The sequence below is a fragment of the Sebastes fasciatus genome, chromosome 7 (genome assembly GCF_043250625.1).
Source record: "Sebastes fasciatus isolate fSebFas1 chromosome 7, fSebFas1.pri, whole genome shotgun sequence".
Classification (NCBI taxonomy): Eukaryota; Metazoa; Chordata; class Actinopteri; order Perciformes; family Sebastidae; genus Sebastes; species Sebastes fasciatus.
Genome location: NC_133801.1, coordinates 36234426 through 36259645, shown reverse-complemented (window position 1 = coordinate 36259645; position 25220 = coordinate 36234426). Strand labels below are relative to the sequence as shown.

General features: G+C 42.5%; 2 protein-coding genes across 2 annotated transcripts; one reads left to right on the top strand and one right to left on the bottom strand.

The window, feature by feature from the left end:
* The first annotated feature begins 8545 nt into the window (after positions 1-8545).
* LOC141770691 (uncharacterized) lies at positions 8546-11508 on the top strand. The gene has a single exon (XM_074640525.1). It carries the CDS (start codon positions 8801-8803, stop codon positions 9731-9733), a length of 933 nt encoding a protein of 310 aa, XP_074496626.1. The 5' UTR covers positions 8546-8800; the 3' UTR covers positions 9734-11508.
* A 7379-nt stretch (positions 11509-18887) lies between these two features.
* Positions 18888-22502, bottom strand: LOC141770707 (odorant receptor 131-2-like). The gene is made up of 2 exons (XM_074640555.1): positions 21703-22502; positions 18888-19026 (listed from the first exon to the last, which is right to left on the bottom strand). The coding sequence occupies exons 1-2, from the start codon at positions 22500-22502 to the stop codon at positions 18888-18890; spliced, it is 939 nt and encodes a 312-aa protein (XP_074496656.1).
* Positions 22503-25220: the final 2718 nt, after the last annotated feature.

Genomic DNA, 25220 nt, shown 5'->3' with positions numbered 1-25220 from the left:
CGTCACATCCAATTTTAAAGACCTCTTCTCAGCAAATTTCCCTCCTTTCCTGTCCTCTCTCAAGGAGGATATTAATCGTTGGGATTTGCTACCCTTATCTCTGGCAGGTAGAATTAACGCTATAAAGATGAACTTATTGCCTAAACTTCTTTATATGTTTCAGTCTATACCAGTCTTCTTAACTAAAACATTTTTCATTTCCCTGGATAGAAAGCTTTCCTCTTTCATTTGGAGTAAGAAGAATCCGCGTATACACAAAGCTATACTACAGAGACCTCGGCAGCAGGGAGGGCTTAGTCTGCCAAACTTTCAGTTCTACTATTGGGCAGCAAATATCAAATTTATTTCCTATTGGATGGAAGGAACTGAAGTAACAGCTGTGCCTGAATGGCTAATACTAGAGAGAGACTCTTGTAAGAACACCTCATTACTTGCCTTATTATGCTCTAGCCTGCCATACTCAGAGCCTATTACTAAATATACTTCTAACCCAGTTGTTATTCATTCTTTAAAAATTTGGAAACAATTCAGACAATCCTTTGAGATCTGTAAATTTTCAATACTGGCTCCCATTGTAAATAACCATGCATTCCTGCCACCTTTGACGGATGCCTTATTCAGTGGTTGGCAGAGAAATGGGATTTGTTCATTTAAAGACATGTTCATAAATGGCTCATTTGCCTCTTTTGAGCAGATTGTTCAGAAATTCAATATTCCCAGGTTACACTTTTTCAGATACCTACAAATTCGCAGCTTCATGTCTTCAAATATTATTCAATTCCCTACACAGCCGCTAAACACGCTCCTAGACTCAATCAATGACATCACATCATCCAGAAAGGGAAAGATAGGTGACATATATTCCTTATTAATGAGAGAAAATATGACAAGTCTTAACTCCCTTAAAAATCAGTGGGAGGGGGACCTTGGTGTTGTTATTTCAGATACTATCTGGTCAAAGATGATGAGGGGAATATACTCATCTTCCATATGTATGAGACATACTGTCATGCAGTTTAAAATTTTCCACCGACTTCACTGGACCAAAGTTAAACTATCCCAATTCAAATCCGATATAGACACCATGTGTGACCGCTGCAAGCAGAACCAGGCCACTCTAATTCACATGTTTTGGGATTGTCCTAAACTATCTAATTTTTGGCAATTAATTTTCAATATGCTTTCCAAAACTACCGACAAATTCTTAGAACCATCAGCCTGTCTTGCTTTGTTTGGGGTGGTACCACAAAATTTTACGTTGAACAACAATAAACTAAACCTTCTATCTTTTGCTACGCTGGTGGCCAGACGACAAATTTTGATTAGATGGAAGGATTGCAACCCTCCAACATTTGCACAATGGCTCAGAGACATGTTATATTTTATTAAGTTGGAGAAAATTAGGTATACTATTAAAGGGTCAGCCGAGAAGTTTTCATTGATCTGGCAACCTTTTCTTAGTCACGTTGACTCTTTAGACTCAGATAACTTTGTGGCTGATTAAAGTTTGATGTATGTGCGTGTATGTATGTGTATATATATGTATATGGATATTTGACCAGGAATATTTCAAAGGAAAAGTGCCCTAAATGACAGGGTGGAACGTCCTAGACCTCTATCAATTTATCATGATTTATGTTTATTTATTATTATTATTATTATTATTTTTTTATTTTTTTATTTATCTATGTATTTATATTCATTCTTGTACACTTTATATATATATATTTATTTATTTTTTCTGAGTGCCCTCTGGGTATTGTCATGGGTGGAGGGTGGGGGGTGGGTGGGATATATACCAGTCCAAACATGTTTGTGCAATGGATTGTAAGAGTTGTATTAGCAAAATGTATAAATAAACTCTGTTTAAAAAAAAAAAAAAAAAAAAATGTGTACAAATTATACTATACTATAATTAAAAATGCAAACGTTCTAAAAAAGAAAGAATTAATAATATACATATGTTGATAATCATTTTGCTATTTGTTATTTTAATTCAGAAAAACCCATACATTAGCTGTTTGCAGCATCACACTTGGTAATTTTTCCCATTCTTATCTCACTGAATATTTTATACTTAACATTATGAAAACAACAGCTAGGTGTAAAACCAATGTATCCAGTAACATTGGCATCATGCAATCAGAAGGAACTAAAATCAATTCAAATATTGTTAGCTTACTTTCCAACATCTCTGATGAATGGTCAACTTCAACAAAGTGTGCGTACAAGCATGTTCATCTGAGAAGTAAAAATGTTTAGACTTTTAGTCCTGTTCAGGGCTAAATGGCAGAGTGTTCTCAACTGGCCAACTCTATTACGGGTTGTAATCTATTTGTCAAAAAAATGGGAACACTGGGAAGTATGGCAAAATGCAGTGCACTCAAAGTATCCGGATGTTGTACTCAAAACGGTCAAAACGTTGCGTGTGGAACGCTGGACACTTTTCACACTCAATTGCCGCCATCTTGGCTACGTAGCGGAAGGGGCGGGACCACGACCACTATTCAAACATACGTAGATAACAGAATAAAACAATACGTAAACATACCGGGGCATTTTCAGCCAACAGGAGGACACATCGTAGGCGACGACATTGGAAACATAATTTCCAATCTGCTTTCATTTTTTTTTCTTAAACAAAGCAGGCAGATATTTTGGCGGGTAGTGGACGGGTAAAACCTGAAGGAGGCAGCAGTGCAACACAAAGGATGCCAGCTGCCATAAAACCCAGAAGAAAAAGAAGATATTTTGGCGGGTAGCGAGCAGCGTTCAAATATTGCGATCGTCATTTCCGGTCAGTGTGCCGCAGAGTATTCCATTTGAGACAACCCTACCCCGCTGAAATTTACGCACTACTCAAGTTAGTACAGAGTGCACAACCTGCACTACATTGAAGTGTACTTCTGGAAGTACGTGGATTGGAACACACTCAAGGTAGCCACATCTTAAAGCATCCCCTGCTTTATGGTCTATTTTACTCAAAATGTGACCATAATTTACTATTTGAACATCAAGCTGTATTGAAGGAGACTTGAAACTAGCGATTCAGACCATAAACTCATGTCTACAATTTTTACTGAGGTAATAAATCAAGTGAGAACTAGGGTCATTTTCTCATAGAGTTCTATACAATCAGACTTCTTTTTGCAACCAGAGGAGTCGCCCCCTGCTGACTATTAGAAAGAATGCAAGTTTAAGGCAGTTCCGCATTGGCTTCACTTCTCAGAGCTGGAGGTTGCCCACTGGTTGGATAGTATTAAAGGTCAAAGAAAAATCCCTAAAAAGCAATCTAGCATGCTTCTCATTCCCCTCTAGGTGTTTAAACAGAAGGTTGAGTAGGGTGATTATAGCATCCACAATTCCTCTATGTGCCCTATAGGCAAATTGCAAAGCGTTAAGTGCATGCTCGGTTCGCCTTACCAGCTCTGTCTTCAAAGCTTTTCAGAGATTTTCATTACGAGAGAAGTGAGGGCGACCGGCCTTAAGTCATTAGAGCGTTGGTGCTGCTGCCTTTTGGAACAGGGATGATCTGAGCCTGCTTCCAAAGGTTAGGTACACGCTGTAGGCTCAGAGACATGTTGTAAATATAAAAAAATAGAACTATGTTCACTTGCACAAGACTTTAGCAATTTGTCACTGATATTGTTAGGACCAGGGAAACAAAGACCTCCAGGCATGCCACCCATTCCTCATCCAGAACACCAGTTAGACAATAGCCCCCCAAAGTGGAGCGAGGTCGAGAAAGCGGTGAGGAAGGCAAGAGCAGCTTCAGCTCCAGGACCAAATGGAGCTCCATACCGGCTGTACAAAAATGCTCCAAATGTTTCTACGGTTCCTGTGGAAGCTAATGAAGGTGACATGGAAGAAGCAAACCATCCCAAAAGAATGGCGAAGGGCAGGGGGAATAGTAATCCCCAAGGAAAAGGATGCCTCAAACATCGATCAATTCCGACAAATCAATCTCCTGAATGTTGAAGATACGATATTCTTTAGCATTGTTGCTCAAAGAATATCAACCTACCTCAAACAGAACAACTTGATTGACACATCGTTACAGAAAGCTGGTATACCAGGCTTCTCGGGATGCTTAGAACACACAAGCATGATATGGCACAAAATCCAGTCTGCAAAAAGGGAAGGAAGAGATCTACACGTCTTATTCCCTGACCTAGCCAATGCTTTTGGAGCCGTCCCCCGTCCCTTCGACCCCGCGTTGCCTCAGCAACATCGGCTTGTATGGACATGTTGCTCTGGAACTGCCTATCTCAAGCCTCACGGAGGAGTACAAATGCACCAAAGTGAGGCTGGCCATGAACTTGACCGAGTCTCATAATGCTATAATACGAGCGGCTGCTCCCAAACAGGCAACAGGGAGGAAGTGGACCCCGGCCAACGCTGTACAGCAAGCAAAATCTGCTCTCAGGCATAGAGACATCGTGGGACAGGTGCAGCAAGGAAGAGGTGGGTTTGGACTCGGGACAAGTCGACCCACAAGGCATAAGGCAACATCTACCCAGAGAAGAAAGCTGGCGGTTGCTGAGATCCGGCACCAAGAGCAGGCAGAGAGACGTGCAAGGGCAGTCTCACAGTCCAAACAGGGCCAGTGGACCAGCTGGGAAAACATGGAACATTGGAAGCTCACCTGGAAGGATCTGTGGGAGTTGGAAGAAAGCCAAATCAGCTTCATCATCAGAGCCACCTACGATGTTCTTCCCACAGCCAAGAATCCACACCAATGGTTTGGAGAAGATCCATCATGTTCTCTCTGCCAAACCCCAGCAACGTTAAGGCACATCCTCACTGGCTGCAAAACCAGTCTGTCCCAATACTGCTACACCTGGAGGCACAACCAGGGGTACAACAACTGGCGATTACCCTGGGAGGAAGAAGATCTACCACCAATGCCCTCCCTCCCTTGATGACCGGATTCTCAAACACCAACCCCTTCGTAAGAACAGGACAACTGCCAGTGAAGCCATCTACAAGAATGGAATCGACCCTCCTGGACATTGCCCGGGACTGGAAGATGCAGGTTGATCTAAATTAGAAGCTCATCTTTCTGCCAGAGATTATCACAACTGGTCTCAGGCCGGACCTGATCTTGTGGTCAACCTCTCAGAAGTCCTTGTTCATCGTGGAGTTAACTGTGCCATGGGAGGCAGCAGTTGATGAAGCGTATGAACGCAAAAGTCTGAGGTATGCAGAAATAGCAGCCGAGGCAGAACAATGCGGCTGGCGTACCCAGGTGCTCCCGGTAGAGGTAGGGTGTCGAGGGTTTGTAGCCACATGGACAACAAGGCTTCTGAAGGAAAGCTGGTTTTGGCTGAAGAGAAAGGATCCCAGCTGGGCTGCAAAAGGTAGAGCAAGAGGGTAAAAGCGGAGGGGAGCGCACCTTGGACGCCAGGTCGCTGTTGAGCCCTCTTGAGGTGTCGTGGGCCTATCAATGAAACACCGATGAAGGAGGGTGCCCACCTGATGACCCCGATGAAGTGATTACCCCTATCCCCGCTCACAACATCAAGAAAGTGACGATTAAACTTGGGATTGTAATATTAAGTCCTACAAGCTCAACTTCATAATACAAATTTTAACTGAGCTGCTTTAAAGTCATACAGCATTTCAGTACACTGATTAGATTATGGTCGTCAAAAGGTCAAGGTCACTGTGATCTCAGGTCTGTCCCATTCCTGTGAACAAGATATCTCAGAAACGCCTTGAAAGAATTTCTTCAAAATGTCCACTTGGACTAAAGGATGAATTATGACATTTTTGACAGACATGGTTGTAATCTGCAACTTGACTGGTTGGTGGAGGCCTAGAACTGTAAGGCGGCAATTCTAGTTTAAAAATGGGAACCACCACCCTGGTCTTCCAATCTGTCCAATCCAATCCATAGACACTGTCCCCGACCTTCATGCAACAGTGAAGATGCATGTCAGCCAAGACAGCCCAACATTGTCCTGAGCCTTCAGTATCTCAGGATAAATCTCATCCACACCTCGCACATTGTCCTGAGGAGCGTTTTGATTACTTTAGAGGCCTCTGCCAGGAATATGGTTAAGACTTCGAACTCTTGTTCTCAAATTGTTCTTTCCACAGCTCAACAATACTCCAGTCGGGGTCAGCAGTTCTGCTGAACACAGCCTGATCGAAGCCCTGCTTTCCTTTCGTGTGGTATCTTACGGTTTGCCAGAATTTTTTGAGGCCAATCAAAAGTCCTTCTCCATAGCCTCCTCGAACTCCTCCCACTCCTGTTTTTTTGCTTTGGAGACCACCATAGCCGCAGCCCTTCTGTCCCCCTGGTACCTGTCTGCTGTTTCAGGAGCCCCTTGGGTCAGCCAAGCCCGAAAGGCCTCCTTCTTCAGTTTGACGGCCTCCTTCACCACTGGTGCCCACTAGAGATGTCCCGATCTTGTTTTTTTGCCGCCAATATGATTGCAGATCGTTGATGAGCCATACATGTGTACAAAAGTGATCTGATTGTTTTTTCTTGTTTTGTTTTGTTATAGCTGCTGGTACAAGGCTCCAGACTACGTTTTTTCACCACCATCCTGATAAATAATTTCAACCATCCCGAAGTCAGTGTAAACCGTCAAAAATTTTGTTTTTTTTATCTGTAGTGGTTATTTTCAAAAAACACACAATACAAGTTATTAGAAAATATATTATCGTATTTGTATTTAATATTAAATATTCGCTTTGAATAAAAAATTGTTTTAATTATATATTACAAGCTGCTTGGAGCTCGTGTTAGGAAGGTAAACAGGTCATAATTCCCTCTCTAATATCAATTTTATATTGCTGTGAAAACATCTTCATCAAACAACCGTTTCAGTAGCGTTTACCTGAGCAACCACATGTGCAGTGCGGTGTATAGTACTAGTTTCATAGGCGTTATCCTTTCCAAGACGACATCCAGAGACTCCAAGAAAGCCAAGTACTCCAAACTGCTGTATGGTGCATAGGCACAAACAACAGTCAGAGACTTCCTCCTCGCGACTCACAGGAAGAGAGTCCAGTTTCTCTCCAGCCGTTTACTGCTCCACCTCCTGCACCAGCTCTGGTTCCTTCCCCGCCAGAAAGGTGACGTTCCGCATCACTAGAGCCAGTCTGTGATGTCAGGGGTCAGCACGCCTAGGTTCCCACCATTGCCTGCCGCTCAGCTCACATTACACCCAATGCCTCTCCCAGTGAGTGGTTGTCCCACAGGTCCATGTTATTCTTTCAGGATGTGCCCGGCTGAGCCCCATGGCCCAAGACTCGGCCGCCAGACGCTCGCCAGTAGGTTCCCTTCCGAAGTCTGGCCCCAGGAGGGAGCCCCGGTTTCCCTATTGGGCGATTCACAGGGACACGCAAACCCCACCACCACGTTAAGGGGCCGATTCTTGGAGAGGTTTATAATTGGAAGATACGTAATTCCTGCTGAGTTTAATTACTCCACAGCACTTGCACACAGAGTGGATGTCAGACAGAAGCGGTGCATTATTGTTATTTTTCCCAAAAGCTGTGTGATAATAACCAATTTTACACTAACACCTTGAGACTGAATAACTTCCACATTTACACAGGTTATTCATCTGTCAGAGGGGGTGACAGCCAACCGTTAACAACCAAAACATTGATGCCTTCACAGTCAGCATTAGTGGAAGATCAGACCAAAATCAGCCCTGCATTAAAAAAAAACACAAGGCACCGTTGGGGTGTGTTGCTTAACGTACCTGTGAGACAATGAAAATACAGTCCAGTCCAGTTTGAGTAACAGATCTGTGAATTTAAATGAAGGAGAGTGCTTTGTTTTTCCAAGCAGTGCCCATGTCGGACTGAACGAGCCCTTAATGTGTTCAGTTTGATTCTCGCAGTAATGGTGGCGTCACTTTAGAGCGCAACACATAAATCAGCTGGGGATTAATCTATAAATGCCGTATATTCCTGCTGAATTATGTTTTAGAGTAACTTAAGTTGTTGTTAGCCATGTAAAGTTAGCAGCTAAGCTAAGTCTCCATAGGTCGTGTAGAGACCCCACCATGCTACATTTTAGGTGTGCGAAGGAATCGCTGGCTGCATGGTACTGCAGTGGTTAGCACTGTCGCAGGTTCAAACCTGGCTTGCGGCCCTTCTGTGTGAAGTTTGCAGGTTCTCCCTGTGTTAGCGTTGGTTTTCTCCGGGTTCTCCGGCTTCCTCCCACTGTCCAAAGAATTGCCTGTAGGTGTGAATGTTAGCGTGAATGGTTGTCTGTCTCCATGTGCCAGCCCTGCGATAGTCTGGCGTAGTGTACCCCGCCTTTGCCCAGTGTCAGCTGGATCAGCTCCAGCCCTTCAATAGGATAAGCTATTACAGATAATGGAAGGATAGATGGATGGATTGAATTGCTTGAACCCAACTGTGAATACAGTATTAATGAAACAGGGAGTAATGTAATGTTTGTGTTGCATTGGTTAAAAACTAATTGTGGTTGAATTGGTGTGTTCAAGAAAAAAGGCAGTGCGAGTGATGTGCTATACAGCCCTTGACGTGCTGACGTGCTAATGGTAAGCGTATTGCCTCATTTCCGGTTGCCTGTCTTTCTGTGTGCTGCTGTATTCTGTAGCTGCTCTAGCACATCCAGGGCAATATAGTTATATACTCTTCATTACAGCGGATAACTACCCGCTACATTTATATCTACACTAGTTCTGCTTAAGCACTCACAACTCACTCCTCTTTAGAGACTTAACCACACATATTCAGCTCGGCTAACGCTAGCTGGGCTATCGTATCGTAGCATAACAGTAGCTTAGCAGTAGCTTAGCCGTTAGCGATGGCTTCTCCTTCTCCTGCTCTCCCCTGCTCTCCTGTTCTCTCTCCTTCTCCTGCTCTCTCCTGCTCTCCTGTTCTCTCTCCTTCTCCTGCTCTCCCCTGCTCTGTGTGTCTTATGTTTAGTTATTCATCTGCCTCCTTTAGAGCTAATGGTACATGTATTAGGTGTAGTGCATTCGCTGCATTGGAGGCGAGGGTTAGCGAGTTAGAAACCCGGTTCTGCACTTTAGCTTCAGCTTCTTCTGTAGTTAGCCAGCCCCTAGCCGGTGCACACCGGCCAAGCTTAGCTTCTGCTAGCCGTCCCCCGGCAACCCCCGAGCAGCCGGGAGGCTGGGTGACTGTCCGAAGGACGCATAGTCGTACCCTGAAGCCCACGGTTAACCACCAACCACTTCACGTTTCTAACAGATATTCCTCTCTCAGCGACACACCCGCTGAGAAACCAACTCTGGTTATCGGCAGCTCCATTTTGCGGTACGTGAAGTTAGCGAAGCCAGCTGCCATAGTTAATTGCATCCCGGGGGCCAGAGCGGGCGACATTGAATCTGTTTTGAAACTGCTGGCTAAGGATAAACGTAAATACAGTAAGATTGTTATTCACGTCGGCGGTAATGACACCCGGTTACGTCGATCGGAGGTCACTAAAGTTAATGTCCAATCGGTGTGTGCATATGCAAAAACAATGTCGGACTCCGTAGTTTTCTCTGGTCCCCTCCCCAATTTGACCAGTGACGACATGTATAGCCGCATGAAGTCATTCCACAGCTGGCTGTCGTGGTGGTGTCCAGCAAACGATGTGGGCTTCATTGACAATTGGAACCCTTTCTGGGGAATTCCTGGTCTGATTAGGAGAGACGGCATTCATCCTACTTTGGGTGGTGCGGCTCTCTTATCCAGAAATCTGACCAAGATTGTTGGTGGAACAAATCCATGACAAACCAGGGGTCATTCCAGGACGCAGAGCTGTAGTCCTACACACTTCTCTGCGCTTCCATTAGAGCAGTTACCCACCCATAGCTTAACCCCAAACCTAACTGAGACTGTGTCTGCCCCACCTAAATTAATTAAATCAAAAGTAAACAGAAGAGGAGTTAAACATAATAATCTAATAAAATCTAACACTAGCACTGCAATAAAGCAACAAAACAGGAGAATTAAATGTGGACTCTTAAATATCAGATCTATGTCATCTAAAGCTCTACTAGTAAATGATTTAATATCAGATAATCACATTGATTTATTTTGTCTTACCGAAACCTGGCTGTGTCAGGAAGAATATGTCAGCCTAAACGAATCCACTCCCCCGAGTCATATTAATACTCACATTCCTCGAGACACCGGCCGAGGAGGTGGAGTTGCAGCCATCTTCGACTCAAGCCTATTAATAAACCCTAAAACTAAACTAAATTATAACTCATTTGAAAGCCTTGTTCTTAGTCTTTCACACCCAACCTGGAAAGCACTACAGCCAATTTTATTTGTTATAGTGTACCGCGCTCCAGGCCCATATTCTGAATTTCTATCTGAATTCTCAGAGTTTCTATCAAGCTTAGTCCTGAAAACAGATAAAGTCATTATAGTAGGTGATTTTAATATTCATGTGGACGTTGATAATGATAGCCTCAGTACTGCGTTTATCTCTTTATTAGATTCAATTGGTTTCTCGCAGAACGTGCATAAACCCACTCACCGCTTTAACCACACCCTCGACCTTGTTATGTCATATGGCGTTGAAATTGAACATTTAATTGTTTTTCCACAGAACTCTCTTTTATCAGACCATTATTTAATCACTTTTGAATTCTTATTACTAGACTATACACCATCAGATAAAAGTGTGTACACTAGATGTCTATCCGATAGTGTTGTAGCTAAATTTAAGGAAGCGATTCCATCAGCATTAAATTCAATACCATGTCTCAATATAACAGAGGACTCGTATGTTAATTTTAGCCCTACCCAAATTGATCATCTTGTAGATAGTGCTACAGACTCACTGCGAGTCACACTTGATTCTGTTGCCCCTCTAAAAAAGAAGTTAGTAAAACAAAGGAAGTCAGCTCCATGGTATAACCCTCAAACACGCAAATTAAAGCAAGCATCGAGGAAACTGGAAAGGATATGGCGTTCCACCAAACAGGAAGAATCTCATTTAGTCTGGCAAGATAGTCTTAAAACATATAGGAAGGCTCTCTGTGATGCCAGAGCAGCCCATTACTCATCATTAATAGAGAAAAATAAGAACAACCCTAGGTTTCTATTCAGCACTGTAGCCAGGCTGACAGAAAGTCACAGCTCTATTGAGCCATGTATTCCTACAACCCTCAGTAGTAGTGACTTCATGAGTTTCTTTAATGATAAAATCATAACTATTAGAGACAAAATTAATCACCTCCTACCGTCAACTGGTACCAATTTATCCTCAAACTTAGGAACCTTAGAAACAGCTGTACAACCTGATATATATTTAGACTGCTTTTCTCCTATCGATCTCCACAAATTAACCTCACTGATCTCCTCAACTAAATCATCTACCTGTCTCCTAGACCCTATTCCAACTAGACTGCTTAAAGAAGTTTTACCTCTAGTTAGCACCTCTTTACTGGATATGATCAATGTGTCTTTACTAACAGGCTATGTACCACAGTCCTTTAAAGTAGCTGTAATTAAACCTCTTCTTAAAAAGCCCACTCTTGATCCAGAGGTCCTAGCCAACTTTAGACCTATATCTAACCTTCCCTTTACCTCCAAAATACTCGAAAAAGTAGTTGCCAGTCAGCTGTGTGACTTTCTACAGAACAATCATTTATTCGAAGATTATCAGTCAGGATTTAGAGTGCACCATAGCACAGAGACAGCACTAGTGAAAATTACAAATTACCTTCTAATGGCATCGGACAAAGGACTTGTCTCTGTACTTGTCTTGCTAGATCTCAGTGCTGCTTTCGACACCATTGACCATGACATCCTATTACAAAGACTGGAACATTTAATTGGCATTAAAGGAACTGCACTAAGTTGGTTTAAGTCCTATTTATCAGATCGATCTCAGTTTGTACATGTCAACGATGAGTCCTCCATGCACGCCAAAGTTAGTCACGGAGTTCCACAGGGTTCTGTACTTGGACCAATTCTATTTACCTTATATATGCTTCCCTTAGGCAATGTTATTAGAAAACACTCCATAAACTTTCATTGTTATGCAGATGATACCCAATTATATCTATCGATCAAGCCAGACGAAACAAACCAGTTAACTAAACTTCAAGCATGCCTTAAGGACATAAAAACCTGGATGACCTGCAATTTCCTGATGTTAAACTCAGACAAAACTGAAGTTATTGTACTAGGCCCTGAGCACCTCCGAAACAAATTATCTAATGATATAGTTACTTTAGATGGCATTGCCCTGGCCTCCAGCACCACCGTAAGGAACCTGGGAGTTGTCTTCGACCAGGATATGTCCTTTAACTCTCACATAAAACAAACCTCACGGACTGCCTTCTTTCATCTACATAACATTGCGAAGATCAGGCACATCCTGTGTCAAAATGATGCAGAAAAATTAGTCCATGCATTTGTTACCTCTAGACTCGATTACTGCAATTCCTTATTATCAGGCTGCTCCAATAAGTCTCTTAAGACTCTCCAGTTGATCCAGAATTCTGCAGCACGTGTACTGACTAGAACTAGAAAAAGAGATCATATTACGCCTGTATTAGCTTCTCTGCACTGGCTGCCTGTAAAATCCAGAATAGATTTTAAAATCGTCCTCCTCACCTACAAAGCGCTAAACGGTCAGGCCCCATCATATCTTAAAGAGCTCATAGTACCCTACTACCCCACTAGAGCACTGCGCTCACAGAATGCAGGGTTACTTGAGGTTCCTAGAGTCTCCAAAAGTAGAATGGGAGCAAGAGCCTTCAGCTATCAAGCTCCTCTTCTCTGGAACTAGCTCCCAGTTTCAGTCCGGGAGGCAGACACCGTCTCTACATTTAAGAGTAGGCTAAAGACTTTCCTCTTTGATAACGCTTATACTTAAGCTGCTATAGGCATAGACTGCCGGGGGACTTCCTATGACACACTGTCATAAGGAACTTCCTATGACACACTGAGCTCCCCTCTCCCTATGTATAAACTCATGTCCCATGTCCATGTTGTTACTAACTTCATTCCTTCCCGGGAGTCCTTGTGCCTCCTTGTCTCGCAGCTAACCGTGGAGCGGGGTCACACCTGGAGCGAGGTCATACCTGGAGCGGGATCACACCGGGAGCGAGGTTATACCTGGAGCATGGGTACACTTGGAGCAGGGTTTCACCTGGATCTTGGTGGTCTCCGGTATTGTGGCTGCATCTGCTGCCGCGTCGGTGCCTGCTTGACACCAACTGCTACCATCCCTAATTAACTACGTCTGTACGAGGGACTACCAATGCTAACGAGGGATTTCCAACACCTAGTGACAATGTGGCAGCCTGGAGAATAACACTTCTCAATCACTGCCAAAGACATCAAGAGCTCCCAGCAAGCATGCTGATGCTGCAGGAACCAACGCACGGGCATCGATCGCAGGGACGTCCCACACCAATACACATGTACGTACTGAGGAGAGATGCTGGACAGTGCTGGCTTTCCGATAGTTGTATTATCACTCTTTCCATCCACCACTATTGGTTTTGTGTTATCAGTCCTACTTGTATTAGCTATTACAGCTGCTAGACTGCTATTGTGGCTGCTTCTGTATCTCTCTCTCTCTATCTCTCTATCTCTCTCTCTCTCTCTCTCTCTCTCTCTCTCTCTCTCTCTATCTATCTATCCCCCCAGCCGGTCTCGGCAGATGGCCGCCCGCCCTGCGCCCGGTTCTGCTCCAGGTTTCTTCCCAGTAATCGGGGAGTTTTTCCTGGCCACAGTGCGCTTGGTGGATCCTGTTGGGTCTCTAAACTATGGTGTACGGTCATAGACCTGCTCTATATATAAAGCGTCTTGAGATAACTTCTGTTGTGATTTGACGCTATACAAAAATAAATTGATTTGATTTGATTTGACAGCCATTGCACTGTAGTGTTAAGAGACAGGCTGTACAGAAACGTGTAACGATGTGTAGTGAAATGTCTGTATTTTGCAGAATACCATGGAAAGTAAAGAGAGAAAATAACTCACACAGAGTCTCAAGTCATTCAAGTGTGCAACAATAGAACAAAAACATAGGTTTTGATGGTATTTTGGTAAGGGCTATGGAATGTTAATCATTATGCAATACTTGTATTGTACAATACATTTATTAGTTGATTATTATTGGGATCTCTAGTGTGTGTAGCATTGCGTTCTAGAGCAAGGGTGCTTAGAACTGCTGTGTGCGTGTGTGTGTGTGTGTGTGTGTGTGTGTGTGTGTGTGTGTGTTTGCATGTGTGTCTGTGTGTGTGTACGTGTGTGTGGGTGTTAGTGTGTGTGTGTTTGCATGTGTGTGTGTGTGTGTGTGTGTGTGTGTGTGGGTGTTAGTGTGTGTGTGTGTTAGGGGATGGAAGGGGGGGACTGCATATTGTATATTTGTATTTATATATGTTTTTATGACTGTTTTGTGCACCTCAACCATTCGAATTTCCCTATTTGGAATAATAAAGTTACACACACACACAAAATATGCTGTATATGAACATTTATTTTCAAGTCATATCATACTAAACGCAATGAAGGGATGAAAAAGAGATTGTGTGGGTCACTTTAATGTATTGTTAGCAACAGGGAATGGGATGGGGTATTCATAATAATAATAATAATAATAATAAATTGGACTTATATAGCGCCTTTCGGAAACCCAAGGACACTTTACAAAGGGGGTTCACAAAATCATACTAATAAATAACACAGAGGAGAAACTATAGCTAAGTAATTAAAAGAGTGATGTGTAGGAAGAGTCAGCTGAGATCAGAGGCCTTGATGAACAGGTGGTGTTTGAGGTGTTTTTTGAAAGTATCCAGGGATGAAGCATTTCTTATTTCAGGAGGGAGAGAGTTCCAGAGGGCGGGGGCCGCGACGCTGAAGGCTCTGTCGCCGAATGTTCTCAGCCGGGTGTGAGGGGTGGAGAGCAGTCCAGTGTCAGAGGATCGTAGTTCCCCGGATGGAGTGTAGGGGTGGAGAAGGTCGGTTAGGTACTGGGGGGCAAGGGCATGGAGGGATTTGTATGTGAGATTGAGGAGTTTATAGTTGATGCGGGACTTGATTGGAAGCCAGTTAAGGTGGTTGAGTGTAGGGGTGATGTGCTGCCAGGGCCTAGTGCGGGTGAGAACCCTGGCAGCTGAGTTCTGGACATACTGGAGCCTGTCCAGGGCTTTGCTGGTTACCCCGGACAGGACTCCATTACAGTAGTCCAGACGGGAGGTGATGAAGGCGTGAATGAGGGTCTCTGCCACGGAGTCGGAGAGTGATGGCCGGAGTCGGGAAATGTTTTTGAGGTGGTAGAAGGCAGATTTATTCATCAGTGCAATATAATCACACACATGCTCATGACTAGCAAATGAAAATGTCAACATCCCCGGAAGCATGTATTATTATTTTTTTTTGCATTTTTGTTGCTGTTGCAGAAGGATCTAGTGAATCATTTCAATTACAATATTTGTTTCTGTAAAATAAAAATATAAATAAAGCCAGAGACACATTCAAAGTTTTGGTAGTGTAACATCTTCACTTTGACGTATGAATCAAAATAAATTTGATGATTGTTTCTTATACAAGCCACAAAGAGCATAGTATTTCAGTGCATGAAAAAAGATTTCATCCCTTAGGCCATAAATGAGAGGACTCCTTTTGGAAGTCCTCACCCTGTCCTTGAGGGTGAGCCCATACATCCTGTGAGGGAATTTAATTTCTGATGCTTGCATCCAAGATGACTTTCTTCTGGTCTCTCAAAACGCATGACTATGTGAACTGGTAAATGGAGATCGTTGACCTCCATGCCCAGACACACCATGCTGACTTCAAAGAACTAGCAGTGATGAAGGACGACTGTTGCGTCGCCTCTTGTCACCTTGTATCTTGACCAGAAAGTTGCATTTAAACAAACTGCAAAGACTACAGCCGACGGCCAGTTAGCACGTATACGTTCTGCGCCTGCGTGAGAGGTAGTCTGTATTCTTCATTCAAAAAAGGAAACGGGAAGAGCGACAACTGTGGATATACAAGCCGTTGTTATGATACGTTCATAAAACAAAGCAGTGTTTGCCGACCATTTTCACACCACTCTCACTCACCAATTAGCTTCATTCCAGATCGCCATGTCATTGTGAAAATATCCGTGTATTGGAATGGTGATGAGGACAAATAAGAAGAGCCTTCTGTGTGTCCCCTTGACTTTACTCGTTGGCTTGCTTTCTTCACTTCTGTTTCTCTTCTTATGCACTGATTCACTTAAGCTGAGCAGAAAGCTCCCAGCAAGCATGCTGATGCTGCAGGAACCAATGCACGGGCATCGATCGCAGGGACGTCCCACACCAATACACATGGACGTACTGAGGAGAGATGCTGGACAGTGCTGGCTTTCCGATAGTTGTATTATCACTCTTTCCATCCACCACTATTGGTTTTGTGTTATCAGCCCTACTTGTATTAGTTATTACAGCTGCTAGACTGCTATTGTGGCTGCTTCTATATCTCTCTCTCTCTATCTCTCTCTCTCTCTCACTCTATCTATCTATCCCCCCAGCCGGTCTCGGCAGATGGCCGCCCGCCCTGCGCCCGGTTCTGCTCCAGGTTTCTTCCCAGTAATCGGGGAGTTTTTCCTGGCCACAGTGCGCTTGGTGGATCCTGTTGGGTCTCAAAACTATGGTGTACGGTCATAGACCTGCTCTACATATAAAGCGTCTTGAGATAACTTCTGTTGTGATTTGACGCTATACAAAAATAAATTGATTTGATTTGATTTGATTTGAAAGTCAGAGCGGTTTCTCTCGCCGACGGGCTCCGCCGCTGATTCAACATGCTGAATCAACATTTTTCCTGCCAACAGGGCCTTTTCATAGAAGCCATTTTGACATGTCATTGCAGGGTAGACACAGGTGAAATTAATAACATTAATTATGGCCCTGTTCCATTTATGTGGGCCAGGGCCCTTGTATAGTGCATGCTGGCTCACTGCGATGGCCGTGACACTAAATAGAATTGGACCATAATTAATTGGATCAATTTCACCTGTGTTTACCCTGCAATTACATGACAAAATGCTTGCTGTGAATAGGGCCTACTGGGCTGCAAATTCTCCATTTGGGGCAAAAACGTACTACCCCATGCCTGTATGCAGGTTAGAGTAATAGGTGCCTTTATATAGCCTCTATGTTAATGTGAGAGTGAATGGTTGACTGCCTGTATGAGTCAGCCCTGTGATGGACTGGTGACCTGTCCAGGCTGTACCCCAATTCTTGCCCAATGCCATCTGGGCAATAAGCTCCAGATCCTGCATAGTGTAACTGATTATAGATGATGAATGGATAGATGGTAGAGTTGGCCAATAATAACTTCATTGCTTTGCAGTACAAAATAACCATTTAGCCAGAATATGATTTCATACATTTCTGCTAGGGATGGACTGATCTGACTTTTTTTTCCTCACAATTCTAATTCCAATACTTAAACTTCGGGTATTGGCCAATACAGAGTACATATCTGTTACCAGTTCTCTTATTTTTCCCCAATTTAAAATCGTTTTACCTCACTGCATGGAACTGATTGTGGTCATTCTTGAAAGTATCATGAGGATATAACTGCACGTACTGTAAGTTCCTATGAGTGGAAGCTATGATTGACTATTTAGTAGTGACATAAGCTCAGATCAACAAATGAACGGAGAACAGAAAAGTTAACAAAGAATGCCAGCTAAGTGACTAGAGTGAGTAATAACTGCAGGCAAACATTGATAGACAAAGCAATATTTTGCACAAGCGATTGCTTTGGAGCTCAAAATTCACTCTAAAGTCTGTTGTCCTTATACAAATCACTGAATTGTATAACGACAGTAGCTATAAAACATTGACTGTCACATCGGTCCGATTCTGGATCTGCTTAATAATGTCAGTATTGGGGCCTTCAACAGTCTGTGCTGAAGAGGGTCAGTGTTTTGTCCATGGTTTAGGAGGACATGGTAGCAATTCATTTCATGTCATTATAGACTGTTTTAATGCTACAGGAGTTGAGTATAATCAACATATATAACATGGCATAGCCTGCAATGACTTAAACAATCCAGTCATCTCAAACAAACAGATTCAAGAATATAAGAAAAGAGAGTATCCAGCCGCATCTGGGGCTGAAATTGTAAACCCCATCATACTTATTTTGCATTGATGACCCACTCATAATAATAGCAATAATGACTTTAATTGTAAAGCATGTATCTAAACGAAGTTACAAAGTGCTTCACAAAATGCACGAGAATAAAACAAACAAGATAAATAACCATGCAAAATATAGCAATGACAAAAACAATGATAAGAACTATAAAATAGTGCGCAGAGAGGCAAAAAAGAATAAAACAAAACAAAACAAAACAAAAGTTACAAATCCAAACCTCAAAAAAGGTTTCAGCTCAAAAAATACAGTTACAATGATAAGAACTAAACAAATAATACGCAAAAAGGCAAAACAGAACAAAATAAAATAAAACAACACATTAACAACCACTTACAACAAGCAAACCATAAAAGAAGACACAATAACAAACATTGAAATTTTAAAAAGGAGCGAATAGTTATTACAATTTGTGAGTGACATATTAAAAGAATAAAGGGGCATTACAAAAAGGAGTAACAATGCATAAACAGCCGTACACAAAGACTTCAAGAGCGCATTTCTGTACCATGTGGATGAAGGTACCGGGGACCTTCATAGGACATAAGCTGCATGATGGATCATTCAGATTGCCCTAAAGATGTAGATTATGTGGATTCAATATGACTTTATGGGGTTTATAGTTGAACAGTGTATTCATCACAGCAATGCAAACACAGTAATGGGCCAATGAAACTAATTGGAGTTAATACTCACTGAGAAAAAAATACAATTTATATATCTTTATGAACATTTTCTGTTGCAAAATTAGGGCTTTAATTTGTCAAATGAAAAGAATTGTTCTTGACAAAGCCACAGAGAACATAGTATTTCAGTGCATGAAAAAAGACGTCATCCCTTAGGCCATAAATGAGAGGACTCAGACATCTCGGAGCAAGATAGAAACAAATGTAACGAGAGCTGCACGCAGCTATGAAAGGGCCCTCGCCCCTGCTCGCGGGTCGGGGTTGCTGGCGGGACGCCGACCGACGCGGCCGGGCACCGCGAAACCGAAACTCTGACGAGCGCCACGACGCCTGCCGCAAGGCTCTACGACAAGCGGTTCACGAGTTATGAAGGGGGGCGTGGCTAATGTGTAGGGGGCGGGCATAACCTTCACCAATGAAACAGGCACTCTCTGCTGAGTGATATGACACATCCCACAAGCCTCTACTACAAACGGTTCATGAGATATGAAAGGGGGCGGGGCTAATGTGTAGGGGGCGGGGCTACCCTTAACCAATAAAACAGGAACTCTCTGCTGAGTGATATAACACCCCCCATAAGCCTGTACGACAAACGGTTCATGAGTTATGAAAGGGGGCGGGGCTAATGTGTAGGGGGCGGGTATAACATTTACCAATGAAACATGAACTCTCTGCTGAGTGATATGACACTTCCCACAAGACTCTACTACAAACGGTTCATGAGATATGAAAGGGGGCGGGGCTAATGTGTAGGGGGCGGGCATAACATTCACCAATGAAACAGGCACTCTCTGCTGAGTGATATGACACTTCCCACAAGACTCTACTACAAACGGATCATGAGTTATGAAAGGGGCGGGGCTAATGTGTAGGGGGCGGGCATAACATTTACCAATGAAACAGGCACTCTCTGCTGAGTGATATGACACCTCCCGCAAGACTCTACGACAAACGGTTCATGAGTTATGAAAGGGGGCGGGGCTAATGTGTAGGGGGCGGGGCTACCCTTAACAAATAAAACAGGAACTCTCTGCTGAGTGATATGACACATCCCACAAGACTCTACTATAAACGGTTCATGAGATATGAAAGGGGGCGGGGCTAACGTCTTAGGGCGGGGCTATGAGTATAATTTTTCATATACATGTCCTCAAGACTGTACCACCATCATACCTGAGAAATCTGGGGCAGATCGGACTATGTACAGTTGAGTTACAATAACTCCCTGTTTCATGGCGAATGGCTCAAAATGGCCGCCACGCCACGGTCCGCTCGTTAAGTGAACGCTCACCATTTTAATAACTTTTCATCCTCAAGGTCTTGAGATGGTCCTGACCAAATTTCAAATCGATATGATCAAATCTGTAGGAGGAGTTCGTTAAAGTACGCGGCCAATAAAACGCAAAAATTACATAAAAATCCAATATGGCCGACTTCTGGGTGGGCGGGGCTAATGAAACCCAATGAGGAATATGTTTCAAATGATAATTTGGGGCAGATCGAACTCTGTACAGTTGAGTTAGGGTTAACCCACTCTCTGCTGAGTGATATGACACATCCCACAAGACTCTACTATAAACGGTTCATGAGATATGAAAGGGGGCGGGGCTAACGTCTTGGGGCGGGGCTATGAGTATATTTTTTCATATACATGTCATCAGTACTGGAGCAACATCATACCTGAGAGATTTGGGGCAGATCGGACTATGTACAGTTGAGTTACAATAACTGGCGAATGGCTCAAAATGGCCGCCACGCCACGGTCCGCTCGTTAAGTGAACGCTCACCATTTTAATAACTTTTCATCCTCGAGGTCTTGAGATGGTCCTGACCAAATATCAACTCGATCTGATCAAATCTGTAGGAGGAGTTCGTTAAAGTACGCGGCCAATAAAACGCAAAAATGACATAAAAATCCAATATGGCCGACTTCTGGGTGGGCGGGGCTAATGAAACCCAATGAGGAATATGTTTCAAATGATGAGTGGGATATGCATACCAAATTTCATGAATATCGGATCAACTTTGACAAAGTTAAAATTTCAACGCGTTAGGGGGCGCTATAGAGCCGAATAAAAACACACTGAGCCTAATGGCTATGCAGTTACATAAAGTTCACAGGTGTCTATCATTTTGCCAAATTTTATGAGATTCCGAGTACCTAAAGGTATGTTCAAAATCTGAAAGACATAAGGGGGCGCTAGAGAGCCAACATGCCACGCCCAAGCAAAATTTCACCACTAAAATTAAGTAATTACTAGTTTGGATGTGTGTGTAAAGTTTCATAAATTTTTGTGCATCCTAAAGTCTTCAAATATGCGTTCGTAAATTCTAAAATCACGCAGGAAGTCCAACATGGCTGACTTCCTGTTTGCCGGAGAAATCTCAAAATCATTTAATCCAGGTATGAGGGCGCGAGCAATGACATACTTGAATTTCGTGAAGATCGAAGAAACTTTCTCGGAAAAACTGCGTACGTTAGGGGGCGCTATGGAGCCCCCTGGAGACACCCGAGCCCAGTCACTCCAGAACATTGAATTTCCCACCAGTTCTGACGCATACTCCACTTTTCGTGAGTTTTGGGGATGGCTAAGGTCGTCAAAAACGCGATCTTGCAGCGGAAAAAGAATAATAATACTGACAAAAACAATAGGTTCCTTGCACTTCGTGCCAGGACACCGTTGGGTCCTGGCACTTTCGTGCTCGGGCCCTAATAATAATCTGCAGAAAAACAATAGGTTCCTTGCACTTCGTGCCAGGACACCGTTGGGTCCTGGCACTTTCGTGCTCGGGCCCTAATAATAATACTGACAAAAACAATAGGTTCCTTGCACTTCGTGCCAGGACACCGTTGGGTCCTGGCACTTTCGTGCTCGGGCCCTAATTAAAGTACCTGATATTACGGTATAACATGAAATCAATTTCAAGTACAGCAGCTTCTATGAATGGGCACCACAGCTGGATGAGACAGAGCAGCAGCTGGAAAGCATGAAGAATTACCGTTCTGAGCCCTTTCCATGTTGACTGTCTATTCTCTCCTGATGCAGCTTTGGCCACTTTCATGATTTTAACATAGGAGAATATAATGATGATACACATGCTCAAGAAATAAAACTGATTTATTGCTGACCTAAGATAAATCTGCCAAGTCTCTAAGATGAACAACTCCACATTGCACATCTTGTATTGTTTGTATAAGCTAAGAGAAGCTGATGCAAAGAAGATGGAGAGAACAACAATACAGGGTACAGAGCTGAGGCAGTGAATGATGAGGATACAATGCATAGTGTTGTGAGTGGAGCACAGCTCTCCATGGTGCAGGGGCATGCAAATGGCCACATAGCGCTCCAGGGTCATTGCTGTCAAAGTAACTGGTGTGACTAAAGTATATATAGATGACAAAGTGTAGATAATGAGACACAGACATATTTGCATGGTCATCTGAAAATAACTAAAGATGAGCAAGACATTTGTTAGAATCAAGATCAGACTATCAGACAGTAATGCATTCGCAAATAAGATGTAACGCATGGTTGTATAGAAGAAATCTTTCATAAAAAAGGTTGTGATTAGCAAAAAGTTGATGCACAGGAAAAGGGCTACAAAAACCTGAACTAAAATGACCTGGGAATTAATGCTTCGCATTAAGGATTCACCAGCAGTCACTGAGTTGTTGTGAGCCATGTATTTCTCTGTTTTTAGATTCTGATGTCCAACGTGGTGATTAGGTCAAATAAGTTCAATATGAAAGACTTCACAGCTGCAACTGCAATTTGCATTGACCAAAACAAAAACAATACAAACTAGTAGCATATGCAAACATGTGCAATGAATTTGACAGAAAGACATCAACATGTTAAAAGGCATACAATCTTTAAGTTTACCAAACCATCCCTGCAATAGCATTGCATTGTGGCACACAACTCCATAGACAAAGGTCTTCTGCTGAGCTTGGTGCAGACAGAGGACTGTGCCTGGAAACTTTATAGGGGCAACTATAACACCAAGGGAACGCCATGTCAAACTTTGCTTACCACAATGTCGTCACCACTAATTATTGCTAACGACATGCCTCATAGGCTGCAGTAACTATTGTTACTCACTTGTGTGTGTTGGAGAGATGTTTGACCTACTGTACACATCAAGTTTGCAGGTGTAAGAGCGAAGGCAAAGTTTAGGGCCGGGTTATGCTAGACGTGTTGTCTGACAAAAACGTTAATAGTTGTTCAGAATCAGAATCTTGTTTATTGCCAGGTGTATACACTACGAATTTGCTTTGGTTTTGTTGGTGTAAATAAGCAGTAAAAATGACAATAGAATAGTTAAACATGTTTGAATACCACTATACAATATACAATATAAGATATAAACAAAAAATAAACATAATATAAACAGATACAGGCAAATATTGCCGGTGTGCAACAATCAGGTGCCAGAGTTCCTCCTGAAGTCCACCGCCATCTCCACTGTCTTCAGAGTGTTCAGCTCCATGTGGTTCTGGCTGCACCAGGACGCCAGATGGTCAACCTCCCATCTGTAGGCAGACTCATCACCCTCGGAGATGAGGCCAATGAGGGTAGTGTTGCAAACTTAAAGCTGCAGTACACTCTAAAAAAGGATTCATGGGGTCAGTAAATCACCCTTAAAATAAATACGTTTTTCAGCAAAAATAAATTAAGTTTGTTACATGTACTTGTTTTAGTGAGTTGAAGACTTAATAAAATAAGTCGCTCAAACTGAAAAATGAACAACATTGTCTTTACTTAAAAAATATATTAATTTAGAATAAATACTAAGTTAGTGTAACTTGTATCTAGTGAGTTAACGCACTACAGGTCGGAAGTGGTTAGGGATAGGACAAAGGGGTCATGTGACGGTTCGAACTAGCCAATCAGAGCACAGTAGGGCGGGACTAGGCGGACGACTCTCGGAGACATGTTCGCGCTTGTTTTTTGCTACCAAACCGCATCTCTCAGAGCAGCAGCAGTTTTACCTAAATATCATCCAAGTTACTTGGTAAGTAATTCATTTTTCTTTGTTTCATTCACAACAGCTTCTTACTGCATCAGCACGTTTGACATTTTACTCTGTATTAGGGCTGCACCTAACGATTATTTTTTTAACGATTAATCTAACGATTATTTTTTCGATTAGTCGATTAATCTAACGACTAATTCATCAATTATTAGAAATATTTTTTTTATAAATAAATAAATATCAAAAACTTGACTCATTATTATTTCAATACTTTATTCAAATATCTTCTCTTATAAACATATACATAAAACAATAATATTATTATGGCATTATTTCACAACAAAAAATATCCCAGTCTTTACTGGTAATCTGTTTTCAGTCCAACATAAAATTTCTCTAAAATAAAATTAAAACAAGAGCTTGTATTGTAAATTCATGTAAAAGGAATAAAGTGCAATGTTCTTTTTGTAGAAAAAGTCCTCCACTCTGCTTTGTCTCGTCCTGAAAAAGAGACACAGAAAGCCCATTAGAATAATGATAATAGTGGCACATTTTCAAACAGGTCTAATTTCCACAGCACTGTTGTGTTATGACATTAAGCTAATAATAATAATAATAATTCTCATCAGTATTTTTACTTAAGTACTTAACTTAAAACTTAAAATGGTTTAGACATGGATTTATTTAATCACTGTAATAATATGCAGTTAAGATAAACACTAGCAAATGTACTTTTGCATCAGTGTGGAGAAAGAGAAATAGTTGAAACTATGTATAGACTAACAGTCACAGACTGTAGAACAATATGTAATGTTACTATAAGCCATTTTCTCACCCGTACATCGCCGTTAAGTAAACAGAAAATAAATAACGGCTGAATAACAACATTAGATGACGCGTGGTGTAACGTTACGTTACGTTACTATAACAGTGGTCCATAAAATACTTTTAACATGGTGGTCATAAAGAAACATTTTAAAAACAAACTTTAAATGACTACTGCTAACAGAAACTTTTACAATCTTAATAGATCATGCCTGGTGGGGAAAAAGTAAACGGGACTTATGGCGGTGTCTTGCTGCCGTCTTCTTCACTCAGCGCTCTGGGATGCCTTCTTGTCAGGTGATGGTGCATTGCACTTGTACTGCTGTTGTACGCCATCTCCATCCTGCACAATTTACAGAGCACCACATTGTTGGGTCTCTGTTTGAAGTATTCCCACACCTTTGATGAACGTTGGAGAGGTTTTTTGACGCTTCTTGCGCTCTGGGGGAATCAGAATCCATGCTCGGACCGGGCGCAGCGCATTTTCATTACGTCATCCGATGCGTCGACGCACATTACGTAAATCGACGTATTTACGTAATCGATTACGTCGACTATGTCGACGAATCGCCCCAGCCTTACTCTGAGGTAAATGGTCTC

Coding starts and splice junctions, on each gene's coding strand:
- LOC141770691 (XM_074640525.1), top strand. CDS start 8,801: ATGGCTTCTCCTTCTCCTGCTCTCCCCTGCTCTCCTGTTCTCTCTCCT.
- LOC141770707 (XM_074640555.1), bottom strand. CDS start 22,502: ATGGCTCACAACAACTCAGTGACTGCTGGTGAATCCTTAATGCGAAGC. Junction 19,027..21,702: donor CGTAATATCAGGTACTTTAA/TTAGGGCCCGAG, acceptor GTGCAGCTCTCG/TTACATTTGTTTCTATCTTG.